Raw genomic sequence first — 20,383 nt, forward strand, 5'->3', positions numbered from 1 at the left:
ATCACATTATAGATGGTTGTAAACCACCATGTGGTTGCTGGGAATTGAACTCAGGACCTCTGGAGGAGCAGACAGTGCCCTTAACCTCTGAGCCATCTCTCCAGCCCCCACCAGGTTCTTTCTAAGAGCAGTATACACTCTTAACCACTGGCTCATCTCTTGAGCCTCCACTTCCCACTGTAATTTGGTTTTCAGATTGTAATTTGCATGAGTGAGCGTGTGTGCATACTTGTTTGTGTGTGTACCACAAGTGTGCAGTGCCCACAGAAGACAAAAGTCACCAGATGATCCTGGAAATTAGTTAGATAAATCTGGGGGTCACCTGAGTGCTAGGTATTGAACTCAGATAGTCTACAAGAATGTCAAATGCTCTTAACTGCTGAACTATCTTTCCAGCTCCTCTTCAGCCCTTTTTAATATATATATATTAAAAAATATATATATATATAGTTGTGTGTGTGTGTGTGTGTGTGTGTGTGTGTGTGTGTGTGTGTGTGTGTGTAGAAGTCAGGAACAACTTGTGGGAGTTAGTTCTTTGATTCAACTATTTAAGTCTCAGGGATCAAACTGGCAGGTGTATTTACACACTGAGTTATCTTGCTCTGGCCTCGTAAGAGTTTTTAAACAAATTTAAAATCAAAGCTAAATAGAATTTAAAACAAAAAAGGCACTTAGATATAGACCATCAATTAACATTTTACACTCTTCCTGACTGCTCTCACCTTTCCCTTCATCCTTTATACCTTCATTTTGTTTCTTGCTCTGGTAGATTGCTCTTTGTCCTCTCAGGAGGGTGAAGAGGAGCTATGTAGCATGGGTAATACATACATATTTTGGTTATGATTACTCTCTCTGCACTTCCTCTTTGTGTCTGAGCTCAGTGTAGAAGATATTTTTTGAGGCACTAATCCCCAGTTTTTCTTCCAAGTTTTAGTTCTGCTTTCTCATTTTCCTCGTAGGTTCATTCTCCGTCTCTTCCTTAAATCTGCATTTAACGTGATTGATTGTAAAAACACGAACTATAAATGGTGGCTTGCTTTCTTTAAATTGAATAGACCTGTCCCTTTAGTTCTAATGCTTACATATTTTCATGATTTTTTTTCATAATTTATTTTTTTTTGTAATGTGCATTGGTGTTTTTGCCTGCATGTGTGTCTGTGTGAGGGTGTCAGATTATCTTGGAGTTACAGACAGTTGTGAGCTGCCATGTGGGTGCTGGGAATTGAACTCGAGTCCTTTGGAAGAGCAGTCAGTGCTCTTAACTGCTGAGCTATCTCTCCAGCCCCTCATGATTTTTTTTTTTTTTTTTTTTTTTTTGGTTTTTCGAGACAAGGTTTCTCTGTGTAGCCTTGGCTGTCCTGGACTCACTTTGTAGACCAGGCTGGCCTTGAACTCACAGAGATCCACCTGCCTCTGCCTCCCGAGTGCTGGGATTACAGGCATGCGCCACCACGCCCGGCTGCCCCTCATGATTTTTTTAAAAGACAGTTTCTCTGTGTAGCCCAGGCTGTCCAGAAACATCTCTATGTAGTGATGTGGAAAATGCTGCTCATGTGCTCCATCAGTTTACTGTCACAACAGCCTGGCAGGGGCAGGTGTTGTTACTGCCCATGTTTTATAGTTGAGGAAACTAAAGCTTCTGTGGTTGGCCTCAAGTCACAGAATTCATAAGAACTGAGTTTATGTCCTGCAGTTTAATTTCAGAGCCTGGACATTAAAAAACAAAAACAAGGGATTGGGGAGATGGTTCTGCAGTGAGATCACTGGCTACTCTTCTATAGGGCCTACATGGTAGCCCACAACTGTCTGTGACTCCAGTTTCAGGGAATTCAGACATGCATGTAGGCAAAACACCAATGTATATAAAATAAATGAATAAAAAATTGTTTCAAAGAATATTTAGTTAATTTTTTCAAATTTTAATAAATAATTATTCATAAACTATAGGGCTTATGAATGATTTTAAGTCTCAGATTATGGTTAGCCAAAATAGAATTCTCTAGAATCTTTGGGTTTTAAGTGTTAAGGTCATTCTAGAGTACAAATACCAGGTTAATTCATTGGATTTAGTGTTGGGTTTTTTGTTTGTTTGGTTGGGTTTTGGTTTGTTTTGGTTTGTTGGTTTGGGCTGTGATTTTTCAAAACAGGGTTTCTCTGTGTAACTTTAGTACACTCTGTAGACCAGGCTGGCCTCGAACTCACAGAGATCCGCCTACCTCTGCCTTCCAAGGGCTGGGATTAAAGGTGTGTGTGACCTTGCCTGGCCAGTATTGATTTTTGTACAGACTTTTAAAAAATATATTTATTTTGTGTGTGTGTGTGCACGCGCACCTGTGTGTGTGTGTGTGTGTGTGTGTGTGTGCGCGCCTATGTATGTTTAAGTGCAGGTGCCCATAAGAGTTTAGAAGAGGAAGTCAGAATCAGAGTCTCTGGAGCTGGAGTTATGGGCAGTTTTGAGCTAACTGGAATGGGGGCTGGATCTAAACTCAGATCCTATGCAAGAACAGTACTCTCTTTTGACAGCTGAGTCTTAACACCCGTCTTTTTAAATTAAGAAAATGGTTTTAGGCCGGGCGTTGATGGCGCACGCCTTTAATCCTAGCACTTGGGAGGCAGAGGCAGGTGGATCCCTGTGAGTTTGAGGCCAGCCTGGTCTACAATGCGAGTCCAGGACAGCCAAGAATAACAGAGAAACCAAAAAGGTGAGTCCACAACAGCCAATGCTAAACAGAGAAACTGTATCTCAAAAAACCAAGAAAAATAAATAAATAAATAAAGTTTTATGTATTATATGTGTGTGCGTGCGTGTACCATGTAGGTGTCTGTTTGCATGTAATTTTCTTTCTTTTTTTAAATCCAAAATGTGTTTATTGGGGGTGGTTTCCCTCTCATCTTGAATTAGGTACTTTCAGTGCTGCTTCCTCCTGAAAGAGCATCCTTCTGTCAGCCTTGCTTTTCCTCCTGTAGGCTGACAGAGAACAGTGGAGCAACCAATACACAAGACTACCGTTTGTGCATGGCTAAAGACCGTGGTGATTTTATAGCATCCTGGGCACTTCACATCCATATAGTAGGAATTGGGGCTCTGCACCAGGCGCTTTTTCTTGTGTTTCCTCTTCTCCTCTTCTGGAGAGGGATGAAGGAGGAGCTCCTTCCTGAGAGGCATGTTCTCATAGGGAGGTCGTCACCGCCAAAAAGGGCATGTAACTTTCTTAAGGTTTGTCTCCAACTTTCATTCTTTCTTTTTCTTGTCTCTCTAGTGTTCTAGTATCTTCTAATTTTTCTAAAGTTTGCCTCCCATTTTTATTATTTTGTTTTTCTTGTATCTCTAGAGCTTTTATCTTTAAGAAGGCATAGAAGCCATTATGATTACCAAGACAACTATTACCAGCATGATAACAATCATAACTGTTAATGTGTCCATCTCAGGTTATTTATCTTTCTCTCTTGTTTCTATCTTTAATCTGTTTAAAATAGCATTATTTAAGGTCCAAAAATTCTGTTATTGAATCTTTCATCTTCTTGTGTCTATTTCTTTAAATTTATCAACTTAAATTATTTATATCTAGCTGAATTTTCATATCCAGCTCTTTTTTTCTTTAGCATTTAGCACAATTTCAAAAATACCTGATCAGCAGTCAGATATGGTGGCACATGCCTTTAATCCCAGCACTTGGGAGGCAGAGACAGGTGGATTACTGTGAGTTCGAGGCCAGCCTGGTCTACAAAGCAAGTCCAGGACAGCCAAGGCTACACAGAGAAACTCTGTCTCGAAAAATCAAAAACAACAACAACAAAAACCTGATCAGAGGCTCATGTTTGGGCTGGGGATTCTTCCTTGTGGTGTTTCTGGAGCTCCTCCTGCTGTACAGCTAGCACCTTGCACTGGCGGCTGCCCCTTCTGCCGGCCTTGGCCAACCTCTCAACCTGCCATGCTGCTGTGCCTTTCCAATCCTTCCCCGTGGGTATTGGCCTGTAGTCTTAGGCCTATGTGCCCTCCCATGCTGGGCTGGGCTGGGCCAGGCTGGCACCTCTTAACAGGCACTGGGAACCTTTCTGGGGACACAGGGGGCCCAGACTGGGCTGCTACATTTTCTAGCACCTTCTCCAAACCTTCTCTAGAACTGTACTGCACTTGGGAGAAGCCACAGTATTGAGGCTCCAGTATGGCATCCACCAACTGAGTTAGCTCACCAGTCTCTGAAAAGAGCCACCCTTTTCCGCCCCAGTTCTGGGAAGTTGCTGGCCTTGCCCCAGCCTTCCTGCTCACAGACTGTCTCTCAAGTGCTGCACTGTAGGGGATTTTTAAAGCAGCCGTGCTCCAGTTCCTTACCTCTACTGCTATCTCTGGGCAGACCTCAGCTACTCCACTAGTCCCAGCTTTGGGCAGCATGCAGCTGTTAGGGTTTTCTGGTCCAGGTCCTGTGTCTACTCTTGGCCTAATGCCAGAATCTAGTGTCTAAGCTTGGATTCTGTATACGTTCTTGACCCAGGTTTGGTATGCCACTTTTATTCTAGAGGTTTTCCTCCTATACCCCAGTTCACAAAATATCGACTTTGAGACTGTAGTATTTATGAATAAATGCCTAGGCCATAAGCTTTGTCTCATTCTTCGACAAACTCATAACTTAAATTACCTGTTTGTCCTTAACTATGTGTGCCACATTGCTGATTGCCTCTCCTCGGTTTCATACATACATCTTCCTCATAGTCCCAGCCGAAATAGTCCCACCTCTGTCTCTCAGGGTATTTTATCACAGCAATAAAAGAAACTCTGAGTCTTTATCTTTTCACTTTCTTTTTTCTTTCAGGAATTGAATAAAGGGCCTCATACATGTTAAATACACTATCTGCTACATCCTTAATCCCTGATGTTAGATGCTGATGGGCTTTCCAATTGTACTCTAAAATTTCCAGAAGAAAACTCTAGGGAAAAAAAATTCTTTGAGACATTGGGTTAGACAACAATTTTTATTATAGCCAAAATGACAAACTGTATTCAATAAATTAAAATTGGATTAAAAATAAATACTGCTCTTTTGAAGATGTTTTTAGAACAATGAAAGCTATGGATTAGGAGAAAATATTTATATCTCTCTAAGGAGATGATTCTAGAATATGTAAGCTTTAATAAGAAAACAGCACAAATAAAATTGGGCAAAAGCTTTGAGTAAAACATGGCTAGAGAGCCGGGCGTGGTGGTGCACGCCTTTAGTCCCAGCACTCGGGAGGCAGAGGCAGGTGGATCACTGTGAGTTCGAAGCCAGCGTGGTCTACAAAGTGAGTCCAGGACAGCCAAGGCTACACAGAGAGACCCTGTCTTGAAAAACCAAAAAAAAAAAAAAAAAAAAAAAAAACATGGCTAGAAATTTCTTCATGCCAGATGAGGAAGGTGTTCAACATTGTTAATTATTACATATAATGAGGTATCACTGTAAATCAACTAGAATTACCCAGCAAGTATGTGGGGAATGTGTAGTTGTGAGCGCGTGTGCGCGCGCGTGTGTGTGTGTGTGTGTGTGTGTGTAAGCTCGGAAGCAAGTGGATTTCTGTGAGTTTGAGGCTCGCCCAGTCAACATAGAGAGTTCCAGGCCAGTCAGGCCTATATAGCAAGACATTGTATCTCAAAGAGTGAGGTGGAGGAATAGGTAGGTATATTATAGACTAGAAAATTATCACAAAATCCCTTATTTTGTACAATTAATATATTCTAATACATTTTAAAAAACATGAGCAATTTATTTCTGAGGATTTTCCATTTAGCTAAGGTTGACTGTGCGTAAGTGAAACCCAAGAACATGAAACTGCCAAACAACTCAAATAAGAGTGGGCAATTTTGTGTTTTGTTCTTGTTGAGACAGAAACTCACTTTAGCCCTTGCTGGCCTAAAACTTAGAAAGATCTTCCTGCTTCTGCCAATTCTGGGGTTGAAGGTGTACACCACCATGCCACCAAGGTCAAAAGACTTGGGTGAGACTTTACTTTTTATAGTCTCTGGATGTCTACTCTGCCAGATGTGTGTCTCCTGCTTCATAAGCTGTCTATTCTTTCCTGAGCTATTTGAGACCCATTCAGAAAGTCCTTATTTATGCATATAACCAGATTATATTAAAATATCAAAAAATTAAATACTACCCTACACTAGGTCTGGAGAGATAGCTCAGACTTTAAGAGCACCTACTGTTCTTACAGAGGACCAGCGTTGTTTCCAGCACCAACATGATACTTCCCAACTGTCTTTAATTCCAGGTCTAGGGGATTCCACACTCCATACTAGCTTCCTAGAGCTCCTATATGTACCCAAAACACATAGATTAGCACAGGCATAGGTAGCTACACATAAAAATGATAACTCTAAAACTACACCTTAAGAGATAACTCAATCAATGAATACCAATGCTTTAAACATTTCTAATATCCTTAGCCATCAAAACCACACTGAAACTGTATCTCCACCCCGCCCCCCCCTTGAGACAAGGTTTCTCTATGTCACCCTGGCTGTCCTGGACTCTCTTTATAGACCACGCAGTGATCTGCTTGCCTCTGCCTCCCAAGTGCTGGGATTACAGGCGTGCGCCACCATGCCTGATTCTGAGACCGTCTCTTACCCAGGCTATCATCTAGAAAATGAAATGCACACAGAGGGGCTTGGTAGAAGGGGACGAGAACTACATATCTGTTTGTGGGAATATGCATTAGTACCTGTGGTGTGGAAGTCATTATTGAGATTCCTCAAGTAACTAAACTACATGTCATCCTGTTATTCTGTACTACGCCTGGGTGGTGAACTCTATGGTATCAACGTCAGCATAGAGCAGAGATCCCGGAAGTGTTTGGTATCTCATTTAGACGGTCAGTATTCACAGTAGCCTCACAGTGGATGCGTGGGTAATGAAGATGTGATATAAGTACATACTATACATGTACAGAAATGTTATTGTGAAACCATTCTCTACAGTAGTTCAGCAGCTTAAATTCAGTGTATTCAGAAAAGTATAAGGCATGGTATGGGACTATTTTCAAAGAGGAAGGTAACACCTAGGTTGGAGAGAGGTGGGACCCCAGTGAAAATGGAAGTGCGAAGCATTGTTCTGTTTAACTGAAATACTAATTTTAAAACATCTTTGTTTTGGTGCTGTCTACATAATGATTAAGTTGCATTGTGCTTATTAGACTAGCATATTATCACACTCAGTGAACCTGTTCCTTAATTATAAACCATAATAAACTTATTTTTAGTGCTCAGGTCCAACTTAGGGCCTTACTCAGAGTTGTACCTCCATTCCTGCCTGTGAAGTTTATTTCTGTTTTATGCTTTTGGTTTTTGCTAGTTCCATGTGTTCTTTGGGTAAAGCAACTTGCAACTGCTAGTTGCTCCCCTGTAAATATTTTGATTATCTCATTTGGGCTATGTTTTGGTTTTATTTTTTTTAAATACTGTCCTTTCTCATTTAAGCTATGAAGATGGACATGCTTCACAATCTGAATCAGATATCCTTCAAAGACAGACGTTCACATCCTCCCATCAGCTTCCTGGATACGCCTCCACGCCTCAAGCAACTGGTAATAGGTCTTTTGTTCAATATATTGTGGTTCTGGGTATAATGAGTGAATAAGAAGGAAAGTCAGCTTTCATATTTTGATGTATAATGTATAAGACATCTATGCATGGGAATGTTAAAATGAAAATGAAATAAAGTTTGGCTTTAATGAGAACAGCATCTATGTAACTAATAACAGACACATTTTTCTTTCTTGCACCTTTGGAAGTTTAAAATATATCTAGTTACAGCCAGGCTAGTGGCACACAGCTTTAATCTCAGTACTCAAGAGGCAGAGGCAGATAAATCTGAGTTCAAAGCCACCCTGGTCTAGATTATGAGTTCCAGGACAGCCAGAGCTACATAGTGGCTCTGTACTGTTGCTGTTGGAAAATAGCAACAAACACCCACCCACAGCCAATAAAGTATTTGTTTGCTGTTTCAAAATTAAATAGACTTGGTATATGGAACTTCTAGCCCGGCTTTTCAGAGATTACTTCTTAAAATAAGACCAGGACCAGTGAGCATTTTTACTTGGAGATACCTTGCTCTATCTTAGGTCTTTTGGGAACACTTGATACTAGTGCAAGCAGCGCTAGCACTTAGACTAAAGACTCTTCCCTGATGGATTTTCTCTCCTCTGTTTAGTCCCAGTGTGCTCAGGCCGCTTCATCAGGAGCTCTTTACCACAATTCAGGGCTCCATCATGGCAGACGGGGTTTGTTTTTGTTTTTGTTTTTGTTTTAACTCCCCACTTTCAGAATTTTTAAATCATCTAAATAACACTGATGGTTTTTTTAGATGCTTTTACAGGCTTGTGACATAGTAGTGTGACTGTGAGGGATATTAACTGTTGGTTTTCTAATGCACATTAATGTCTAGAACTTGTGATAATTTTAAGAAAATGAAAGAATTTATTAATAGATGAACTTAAGTTTTTTTTATTAATTGTTACAGGTCTCAGTTTTTAGCTTTCAATTGATGATTTTCCTGCCTTCAATGACTTGCAGGAATCATCACACCCAGCTTAGAAATTCTTTTTCACATTGATTAAAATCTAACAAAGTTTAGGCCAAGCGTGGTGGCATGCACCTTTAATCCTAGCACTCCAGAGGCAGAGGCAGGCACATCTCTGTGAGTTCGAGGCCAGCCTGGTCTACAAAATGAGTACAGGACCGCCAAGGTTACACAGACAAACCCTGTCTCAGGGAGAAAGAAACTAACAAGTTTGCCAGGCAGTGGTGGTTCACACTTTTAATCCCAGTACATGGGAGGCAGAGGCATGTAGGTAGATCTCTAAGTTAAGGCTAGTCTGGTCTACAGAGTGAGTTCAAGCACAGCTAAAGCTACACACAGAGAAACCCTGTCTTCAAAAACCAAACCAAACAAACAGAAAAACCTAACAAGTTCATACTGAATGTTTGATAATTATGAAAGATAAACTCAGTTTATATTTTATACTTAAAGTAGCTACTTGTCAGTTTGACAGGAACAGAAATTAAGCTTTATTTTAATGTCTTCATGGGTAAATTGGTAATAGTACGCCTTAGCAGTTGAGAAAACTTTCTGTTTTTCCCAAGAAATTTAGCACACATCAAGTGGCTCACAGCTATCTGTAATTCCAGCTCCAAGGGATCTGATGTTTCTGGCCTCATTTGGCACATGCACACATATGCATGCACACAGACACACACCTATAAATAATTAAAACTAATAAAAACATCTTAAAGAGAAAAGAATGCTGTCCTGAAATGTGCCTCTTCTTGACATCTTATTAATAATCTTTCGATTTTTCATAACAGTTATAACCTTTGTGGTTGGATAGTTTATGAAAAGTCAGTTGGTTTGGTTAAAAAACAAAACAAAACAGAAGAAAACCTTACAGAGTTAACATCCCTGTTTTATTTTTTATTTTTTATTTATTATGTTAGATATAGGCAATATTTAGTGTTTTAATTTTGATGTTTTGTACATTTTACTTTATTTTGTTTTAAGAATTTTGAGTAAATTAATGCCAGAGGCTATTACCGGCTTCTTAGTTTTCACGGCATTTGCCTAATTCCATATGCAAACTTACCTATTTATTGTTTTTTTTAAATTATCTGTATTACCAATAGGCCCGGCTAATAATCAATCAAGACACAGACACTTGTTGTATTTTAAAATAGCCTTAGTTAACCTGGGGCAGGGCAGATATTAATCCTTTAAACTACTTTTCATAGTAGGGCCTCCGGCATGGGATCCTTGTCTCAATCCCATGCCGTCTGCTTCTAATAACTTCTATCAAGCTACCTCCCATCTATAATCCCATATACTTGCTCATGTTCTTCATCTGGGCCGGATTCTCCATCCACGCCGCCATCAGACCATCCCGCAACATCTATTTTTAAATGTTACAGACATAAACTGCTGCATCTTTCAGAACTTTGATTTTGCTTTAAGAAAGCAAACTGATTTTAAATATAATTTTAAAATTTTACATACAGATCACAATTTGTAGGCTTTTTAGCCCATAGATAGACATTTCAATGTGCTGAGAGTGTGTCACTATTATGACAACATTTATTTAAATATCTGTGCTATAATTACATAAGGATTTTTGTGTGTTCTCTTTATAGGCATGCATTCCTCAGCAGCAACCGAGCTGTTTGTTACAGGACCCTTGCCGACCACTGGAACACTTCCACCACCTACCCTGTCCGCTTATCAACATCCAGCTACCTTTAGCAATAGAAATTTTGTGACCACCTCACCTTTGGTGCTTCAGGAATCATCTTTTAACACTACATCAAATGGAATTTTAAACCCTCATGATCCTTTGCTACAAATTAAGACTTCGCAGGGAACTGTTCCAACTGCTTTGGCATTTGAACGCCTGGGCAGTTCTGCACTAAGTAATAGCATCCCACCTCAGTCTTCAACATATCGCTCAGCTCAAGAGTCAGCACCCCATCTCTTACAACCTCAATTTAGTTTGTTGCCTTCAACACTTGGGGGAGCCCAGCAAACCCCTCAAGCCTACAGTTCAGCTCTGTTTACTAGTTCTGCTGCTTCCATTGAAAGAGCCCTTCTTCGAGAATGTAGCGTTATTAAACACCACCAGCGGCCTTCAGTTACCCAGTCTATTCAAGCACAACTGACTGGTTCACAGCATCCCTTACATAGTTACCTATCAAGTGCAAGTATTGGTAATTTTCAGGAAACATCGAGGCAGTCATCTTTATCCTGTAGCTCAATTCGAGATTCTACTCAGGTGAGCAATGGTGTATTGCAGCAGAAGACCCCTCTTGTCTCAGCAGAACTTGCTCAGTCTTACTCATCTGTAATTCCATCATCAGGGTATGTTCCTTCTGCTACAAAAGTAGATGGCTGTTCTACAAAACAACCACTAACGTCAACTACAATTCCGAAGTCTCAAAGTGTAATTCCTCCTGTGCAAACACTAAACTATTCTAAACCTTTACATAACCAGAGTTCTGTGATATCAGGTCAAGCACAAATTTATTCTACAGCACAGTTACCAAGCCTTTTATCAGTCAGCCAATCCCAAAATTATGGTTTAGTACAGCCACATAATGTGCCATCGATTGTTCATTCACAGGTTTATAGGTCCAACAGGGTTGAGAAATTGCCATCCTTATACAAAACATTGACTTTTTCTGGGTCATCACAGCCTGTAACCTCTGAAAATCAGACACTTAGTTATTCATCCAATCAGCAAGAAGTATTATCTTTAGTTCCAAATGAGAATTACCCTGCTCAAACAAGAGACCTGTCATCAGTCAGTCAGTCTCAAAATTATTCATCTGGTCACTCTCAGGATTTATCACCAGTTAGCCAAACACCGGACAGTTATTCATCTCAATCACAAGTTTTATCTGTTGTTAGCCCTTCAGAAAGCTATGCGTCGGGACAGTCTCTGACATTAACAGCCCCTTCTCTTTCTTATTCTTCTGCCTCTCGGGGTCAGAGCTTGCCAGATTCTAGTGCAACACCAAATTATATTTCTGTGCATTCATCCCCAGATGCTCAAACCCAAGGATCATCACCTCCTCAGCCCCAAAAGTTTTTGCGTACTGTACAGTCGTCTTTTGTATCCTCTACTCATGGTCAGCCATTACAGAATAGCATACCTTCCCCTGATCCGACGTCTTATGCTGAGAGAAAACTTGACTCAAATGTGTATACATCTTCAAAGCAAGATGATTTCCCAATGCAAAAATTACAAGCATTGCAGTCACAACCATCTCTTGAATCATCAAGCCAAAGGTTACCTGATGGGGAAGTAAATGCTCAGGAGTCACTTTATAAGACATCAAAGGCAAAGGCAGATGATCGCTATTCTCAGAGTGTAACCAGAAGTAACTCCCACCTTGAAGATCAAGTGGTAGGAGTTGCTCTCCAGGGTTCAAAACAAGAAGAAAACATGGTTGGTTCCGTGACACAGCTTACCCAGCAAAGTGGCCAGCCCAGTAACGCAGTAGCCCCCGATCTTAAGAAGGCAGCTAATGTAATGCAAACTCCACAGATACGTTTGAATACTAAAGACCTCAACCAGCAGCATTCTCTCTTACACAAGATGCATGAAGCGAAGCTTCAGGAACAGCATGATCAAATAATTGGTGCCTCATCTCAGATACAGATTCCAAACCATGCTTTAGGGCACAGTCACCAGGCTCTTGCTAATCCACCAGTCCTTTTAGATTCTGCCTGTGACTTACAGATTCTTCAGCAGGCTGGGATTCTACAGGCCAGCCTGGGACAAGCAAAGGCATCCTTACAAGTACAGCAGCGTGTTCAGAGTCCTCAACAGATAGTCCACCCTTTTCTTCAGCTGGATGGTCCTATCATACAGAGCAATGGGGAACATCCTCAGCAGCAGCTCCATCCTCAGAATTCTCTAGACCTCCCTGAACCTTCAAAACCTTTGCAACAGCTAACAGCAAAGGGCCCTTTTGGTGAAACCAATCAACACGATTCAAAGAATCAGTTTGTTTCTTTGGGATCAATATGCTTCCCAGAGGCAATGCTTCTTAGTGACGAAAGAAATATTTTGTCAAATGTAGATGACATCTTAGCAGCTACAGCAGCAGCCTGTGGGGTTACACCTTCCGACTTTTCCAAGTCAGCTTCAAATGAAACCATGCAGGCTGTTGAAGGTAGTGATTCTAAGTCTCATTTTCAGCAGTCATTAGATGTCAGGCATGTGAATTCAGATTTTAACTCTATCACAGCTACCGTAGGAAAGCCACAGAATATTAATGACATTTCCTTAAATGGAAATCAGGTTACTGTAAACCTTTCGTCAGTACCCACCCTTCAGTCAAAAACAGCGCTTGGTCAACAGCACGTGGAAACACCTAGTCAACATATGCCAACTAAAGTACCATCAACCACAGTTGGGCCAGGTCACGAAGTCCAGGAGCAAAGTTCTGATCTATTCAAGAAACAGCTGGCTATAAATCATGAGGCTAAAGACGATGGTAGAGTTGCTGTTGACAGTGCATTGAGTAATAACAGACATCAAGACTTTGTCTCTAATAGTCAGAGCGTGAGTGGAGAGAACGCAGCATCTGAGAGTGATTTTACCCTCGTGGGTGATGACAGTGGAATGTCAGTGAACCATAGAAGGAGCACACTTGCACTGCTGACCACGGGCCAGCCTGCAGATGCAGCCAGTGGGAAGACTGAAGATGAAAAGCAAGATGTAACATATTTTAACCTTCCAAAGAAAAAAGCTAAAGGAAGTGGACAAGGTAAAGAGGAAGAGGACAGTCAAAAACAACCGAAAAAGTCTTCCCAAGGCAAGCGCCAGAACCCCAGGGGGACAGACATATATTTACCATATACTCCCCCTTCCTCGGAAGGCTGTGATGAAGGTTACCAGCACCAAGAAAAGATGAGGCGGAAGATTAAAGAAGTAGAAGAAAAGCAACCAGAGGTCAAAACAGGATTTATTGCTTCTTTTTTAGATTTCCTAAAGTGTGGGCCCAAGCAGCAGTTTTCTACCCTTGCTGTTCGAATACCTAATAGGACCAGACGATCAGGAACCCAGGTCACCCGTACCTTCTGTCCTCACCCACTTGCAAAGGCGTCACCTGCAACACCTACGCTATTAGTGCCTGAGACTGCAGTGGTCAGTCCATCAGAAAAAGTTGACAGTGAACTTAAAAATTTAGAACCATTATCTTCATTTTCTTCTGATGAGGAAGATCCTGGCATGGGTGGCCATGATATCTATAAGAACATCTCTGCTCCCTTAACTACATTGGATGCTACTTCTGATAAAACGAAGAAAACGGGTAAGTTTTAAACAGATTTACAGCTACCACATTCTACCATTAGTTTTCTTACTATGTAGTTATACAAATACATCTTATGGACAAGAAGATGTCTTGGGCTTTGTTTTGTTTTGTTTTCTTTTTTGGTTTTTTGAGACAGGGTCTCTCTGTGTAGCCTTGGCTGTCCTGGACTCACTTTGTAGACCAGGCTGGCCTTGAACTCACAGCTATCTGCCTGCCTCTGCCTCCAGAGTGCTGGGATTAAAGGCATGCGCCACCACACCTGGCAGGGATTTGCTTTTTGACATTTCTTTGCATGTGGGATTTTGGTTATGCCACAAAGAATCATCTTACACCATTTGCTGTCTGCATTTCTCTAAGCATAGACATTTTAAGTCAGTTTTGGAATAGGAAGCATTATAAAATAGGTAGGTCCTCTTGTTTGCCAGTATTACCCAAAGATTAACATTTTAATATTAGGTGTGATTACATAAAAAATGCAGATGAATCTGGCAAAAAGAGACCTTCAGAATTCTGTGCTGGCTCCTAACTGTAGTCCCAAATCTTGGGATAGAGACTTCACTTTTTCTTTCAGTTAGCAAAAGAAAGATTTTGAGAAGCACCACCTTCAGTAAACAGTTGACAGGTTAGTACACTTCTTTTTTTTTTTATTTGTGTTTGAGTTGGGTCTCAGTATATGGACCAGACGGACTTTGAACTCTGTGCTGAGATTAAAGGTATAAGCTATCAATCCAGCCAAAGTTTACTATTTTAAGGAAAAAAAAAAAGTTTATATAGCAGCTACCTCTGTGCCAGGAACAAGGGTTAGGAGATGTACACACAAGGTTGGGTGCTTACTGGTAAGTAAACTACTGAAACCCATGAGACTAATGACTAGTATGTGACAGGGTGGCATCTGAACCTAGTTTGTCTGAGTTTAGAGCCTCTATTCCCGCTAAGCTCTTTTGTAAGCAGGAGTTTTAAGACTTTTGTAATATGCTTCTCAGTGTCTAGACTCGAGGCTGTCTTCATTAAGGTGATATGAAATAACTGGTATCCTACATAGTTAACATAAATGTGTGATACTAAATATATCTAAAGGATTCTCACTTGGAAGTGTATGAGACTCTCAGAAACCAAAACAAGCCTTGTGTGGTGGTTCATACCTTTAGTCTCAGCATTTAGGAGGCAGAGTCAGGAGGATATCTGTGAATTCAAGGTCAGCCTGGTCTACATAGTGAGTTCCAGACTAGCCAGGGCTGCTCGGTGTGAGACTGTCTCAAAAAAACAAAGACAAACTGGTGATGCTCATTTTTAAACTCTATTTTATTTAGGGTATTGAAGTCTTTACCTCCCTTCCACCAATCCCTTAACCCTGGGTAAGAGAGAAAGAAGGTTAGTGGAGAGAGGGGACACAGACCTCTTCACTTCTCCCAGCTGTCTATGGTCAGTTGGGTTTTTGGTGGTGGTGGGGGGGGGGGGCAATACCACTCTCTGTTAACAGCAAACGCAACAAGCAGTCTCCTCCAAGCTGCTGTGTTTCCATCTATTTCCAATCTACCACGACCTGTCTCTGGTGCCACATGCTACCACTGCATGCCACATGTTCTCTCCCCAGGCTCTCTTATTTATTTTCCTCAGAATCCTAGACCATGCCCCTCTCCATGGTGCAGGAGGCAGGCCCATTACCAGCTGGCAAAGACCACTTGCTCAACAGAAGGTAAATTAAAATCCCACACTTGGGATTAAAACGAAAACCGCAGGGCATGGTGGAGCACACCTTTAATCCTAGCACTCTAGGGAGGTAGAGGCAGGCAGATCTCTGTGAGTTCAAGTCCAGCCTGGTCTACAGAGTGAGTCCAGGACAGCCAGGGCTGTTGTACAGAGAAGCCCTGTTTCAAAAAAACAAAATAAAAAATTTACTGAGTTTACAAAGAAACCAAAACTTCCATTACACAAACAAACAAAAAGCACAGGAAAATTTTATGCACAGGAAAATTTTATGCACAGGAAAATTTAGCATGAAGTTAGGCAGTATTTAGATTTAAAGGTATTGCTGAGGATGTGTCCAATCCTAGTAAGGTTGTAAGCCCCCCTCCCCCTCCCCCTCCCCCTCCCTTCCCCCCCAGACAGGGTCTCGACTCTTGGCTGGCCTAGACTCACTTTGTAGACCAGGCTGGGTCAAACTCACAGCGATCTACCTGCTTCTGCTGGGATTAAAGGCATGGGCCACCACGCCCAGCTTTAAGCCCCGCTTAATTCAGAATGCTTTGTAGTTTACTATTCTGTTTCTTCTTAGTTTTATAGAGCAAACCTTTTGTAATCTCTGGTATAAACATAAATCTCTCTCCATCTCATCTCCTCATAGGGAAAACCCCATTGTATACACCACATTTGCTTCATCTGCTTCTCTCTCCTCTTCCTCCTTTTTAGGGGGTGGGGTTGTTGTTACTGTTTTGTTTTTGTTTTTCAAAGCAGTTTCTTTGAGTAGCTTTGGCTGTCCTAGAACTAGCTCTGTGGATCAGGCTGGCTTTGAACTCACAGTAATTTGCCTGTCTCTGCCTCCAGATTGCTGGAACTAAACTCAGGTGACACTAGCACACTGCCGTCTCCTGGTAGACGTGTACTCTGCTTTCATCTCTTGCTTACAGTGAATAGTGCTGCAGTGGGCCTGAGCGCCGACACCTGTTATGTACTGACCGAGTACTTGCAGGCAGACATCTGGGAATGATATAGTAGGATCTCACAGTTCTAGTTTAGTTACATAGACGGTTTTTGAGGAACATGGATCTTAATTTCCTTAGTGGTTTTATTAACACTACTATATTCCCAATAGCAAGCACAGTGTATGCTATTCCTAACTTCCATTGTAAATCTTCCCATGTGATCTCGATCATATTCTCCCCCTCCCTCTCCCCCTCCCTCCCTCCCTCCCTCCCTCCTTCCCTCCCTCCCCCCCTCTTTCTCTGTGTGTGTGTGTGTGTGTACATGCATGTGCATATGTGCCTGTGTGTGTCTCTGTCCATCCGTTCTTATGTCTCTCTCCTTATCCTAACCCCCTTTGCCTCTCTCTTAGTTATTGAGACAGGGTATGACCTGGAAATCACTCACCTAGGCTGGCCTACAAACTTGTACTTCAGACCACCAAGTAGGGTTACAGTTGTACCTAACCACACTTGCCTTCTTTAGTTTCTTGATGCTTGTAGATATTCTGACTGGTAAGACAGTCTCTGTGTGGTTTTAGTTTGCATTTCCTTGATGACTAAGGATTTTGAACATTTATTTTTTTCATATATGGGTTTATACTTTTCAGAACTATCTGGTTCATTCTTTCATTTATTGCTTGAATTTTAAATTTAATTAATTTTTACCATTTAAATAAATCTTGGAGGGGGTGGTTAAGATAACTGGCTGCTCTTGCAGAGGACTGGGATTCAATTCCTAACTGACAACCACCTGTAACTTCACTCAGAGGATCTACTGCCCTCTTTTGACTTCCAGGGGTACCAGGAATGTACATGGTACCCAAACATATATACAGAAAAGCACTCACACACAGAACATACAATAAAGTAAAATTTAAAAATTCGTGGAGTTATTTTTATATTCTACATATTATTCCCTCCATGGGTTATAGGGATGAATAACTGCTAAAGACCCATTCTTTTTGTTTATCTTAAATGTATGAATGTTTTGTCTAAATGTATATATGTGCACTCTACCATGTGTATGCCTGATGCTCATAGAAGCCAGAACAGGACATTGATTCTTTGGGAGCTGGAGTTATGGACAATTGTGAACCACTTGACCTGGGTGATGAAATTGGTCCTCTGGAAAAGCATTCACTGCTCTTAACTGCTGAATTGTCTTTCCCACCCTGTTCTCTCATTCTTTAGGTTTTCTCTTCGCTCTGGTAGTTGTTTACTTTGCTGTACTGAAGACTCTTAATTCTGTGCAATCCTACTTGTCATTTCTTCCCATTCTTACCCTGTATTATTGACAATCCTTATCTGTTTCTATGTGTTTCTGTTCTGTGTGTTGAAGTGTGCGCTCTCTCTCTCTCTCTCTCTCTCTCTCTCTCTCTCTTTCTCTCTCTCTCTCTTTCTCTCTCTCACTCCCTCTCTTTCTCTTCTTTCTTTCATTACATTTCTTTTGTGTGTTCATATTGGGAGGGAATATACAGATGCCATGTTGTTGGAAGTCAGGGGACAACTTGTGGGAGTTGTTTTCTCCCTCAGGGATTGAACTCAGGTTCTTGGGCTTGGCAAGTGACTTCGCTTCTAAGTGATCTCACCTGCCTTTCATGTATTTTCTTTGTTTGATTGTTTTTTCCCTGTAATGATTTCAAAGTTTCTTGTTTTCTGTTAAACTCTTTTGTCTGCCATGAATTCATTTTTGATAGGGTAAAAAGGTAATGATGTAGTTTTTCTTCCAAATGTGGATATCCAATTTTTCCAGCACCATTTCTTGAAGAAGCTGTCTGTTCTCCATTGAATGTTTCTAGCACCTTTGTTGAATTCACTCTGGCTGTGTGGGCTGAGTCTAATTGTGCAATAGCCTTGTTTTTGTTAGTCGTGTGAGCTGAGATCGTGGATGGTGTTATTTCTAGCATTGCTTCTTATGCTCAGGCATTCTTTTGCTTTTGGGGTTCCTTGTGCTCTGTATGGATTTCAGGGGTTTCTGTTTTTATTTCTTTTAATGTTTTGGGGGTCTTGTTTTTGTTTTAGATGAGGCCTCTTGTATTTTACAATGGTCTTTGTAAAATTTGCCGTGTATTTGAAGATGACCTTGAACTTCTGGTCTCCCTGCTTCTACTTCCTGAGTGTAGGAATTATAGGCACCCCACCCCCCATGCAGTGTTGACAATGAAACACACGATTTTTGTACAAGCTAAGTAAGCACTCTACCAACCCAGTATGTCCTCAGGTAGATCTTTGGAATTGTTGATGGTGACCATATCAAACTGGTTTTTTGTTTTTTTTTTAATTTTTGTTTGTTTGTTTGGTTTGGCTTTTTGAGACAGGGCTTCTCTGTCATGGACTCACTTTGTACACCAGGCTGGCCTAACTCACAGCCTGCCTCTGCCTCCCTTAGTGCTGGGATTAAAAGTGTTCGCCACCACACCCAGCTTGAAACTGGGTTTTTGTCCTGTTTTCTTAATATCAAAATATTAATTCTTTCTCTTGTCTTCTGTTGGTATTATATTCTCCTTTTTGGTTTTTTACTTTAGTACTTAGTTATTATATTTTTTGTTTACTGAATGATACTTAAGCTTTTACATTTCCTTTTTTTTTTTTTAATGTTTATGAGTGCCCTATCTGCATGTATACCTATATGCCAGAAGAGGGCATCAGATCATATTGTAGATGGTTGTGAGCCATCATGTGGCTGCTGGGAATTGAACTCAGGACCTTTGGAGGAGTAGACAGTACTCTTAACCACTGAGCCATCTCTCCAGCCTGCTTTTACATTTCTTTATACCATACTCTGGCCATATCCCATTAATTTTATTTATAATAATCTGTTTTTAAGTGATTTGTTAATTCAGTTGAGGTTTGTTTGTTTGTTTTTAAATTCTGTATGTATGGGTGTTTTGCTTGTGTGTATGTCTGTGTGCTACTTGCATGGCTGGTACCCACAGAAGCATCTTTCTAGCTTCATTGGTTTCCTTTTTAACCAGAGAGCTGTGAGTAGTGGTACAACATTGTTTTTTTATTAAGTAGTACCATTTAAAAAAAAATACGGTTCTGTTTTATCTAGTTTAAGCTCAAATGTACACATAAGAATGTTGTGAAGGAGGTGAGCATGGTGGTGCGTGCCTCTTTAGTCCTAGCACTTGGGAGGCAGAGGGAGGCAGATCACTGTGAGTTCAAGGGCAGCCTGGTCTACAAAGCAAATCCAGGATAGCCAAGGATACACAGAGAGACCCTGTCTCAAGAAACAAAACAAAACAAGAATGTTGTAAAGGGCTGAAAAGACGGCTCAGTGGTTAAGAGCATCACCTGCTCTTCCAAAGGTCCTGAGTTCAAGTTCCAGCAACCACATGGTGATTCACAACCATCTGTAATGTGATCTGATGCCCTCTTCTGGCCTACAGGTGGTGTATATGCAGGCAGAACACTGCATATATAATAATACATAAATAAATCTTTTAAAAAAATGTTTGAAAAATTTTCTTTTGAGACAAGGTTTCACTATGTAGCCCTGACTCTCTGGAACTCACTATATAGACTAAGCTGGCCTTGAATTCACAGAGATCTACCTGTCTCTGTCTCCCAAGTGCTAGGATCAAAGATATACAATGCCACATCCTTTAAAATTTTATGAATTTTGTAAGTGGCTTGGTATATATTCCATGTATACAAAGTACAAGCAAATATTACTTGATATTATTACTCAGATCTTTTATATATCTTTTAAATTTTTTCTAAAGAATTCAGCGGATGTTGTGGTGCATATCTTTAATTCCATATCTTGGGAGACAGAGGCAGGCAGATATCTGAGTTTGCAGCCAGCCTGACCTACATAGTCAGGTCCATGACAGCCGGAGCTGTATATAGT

The 20,383-nt window shown here is 40.9% G+C and overlaps 2 protein-coding genes across 3 annotated transcripts in view; one reads left to right on the forward strand and one right to left on the reverse strand.

Annotated features, from left to right (window-relative positions):
• Window positions 1–20,383, forward strand: part of QSER1 (glutamine and serine rich 1) — a 61,162-nt gene that overhangs the window by 13,951 nt on the left and 26,828 nt on the right. For both annotated transcript variants that reach the window (XM_084775589.1, XM_084775590.1), the window contains exons 2-3: window positions 7,457–7,563; window positions 10,160–13,843. In XM_084775589.1, coding sequence (XP_084631715.1) covers window positions 7,457–7,563; window positions 10,160–13,843 — 3,791 coding nt within the window. The remainder of the gene's footprint in view (window positions 1–7,456; window positions 7,564–10,159; window positions 13,844–20,383) is intronic.
• On the reverse strand, window positions 1,328–3,408 carry LOC311594140 (small ribosomal subunit protein eS27-like). Its single transcript, XM_084775612.1, has one exon. It carries the CDS (start codon window positions 3,164–3,166, stop codon window positions 2,909–2,911), a length of 258 nt encoding a protein of 85 aa, XP_084631738.1. The 5' UTR covers window positions 3,167–3,408; the 3' UTR covers window positions 1,328–2,908.

This window comes from Acomys minous (assembly GCF_964271855.1).
Source record: "Acomys minous genome assembly, chromosome: 3".
Taxonomy (NCBI): Eukaryota; Metazoa; Chordata; class Mammalia; order Rodentia; family Muridae; genus Acomys; species Acomys minous.

Excerpts from the sequence above, each read along its gene's own strand:
- LOC311594140 (XM_084775612.1), bottom strand. The coding sequence starts at position 3,166 with ATGCCTCTCAGGAAGGAGCTCCTCCTTCATCCCTCTCCAGAAGAGGAG.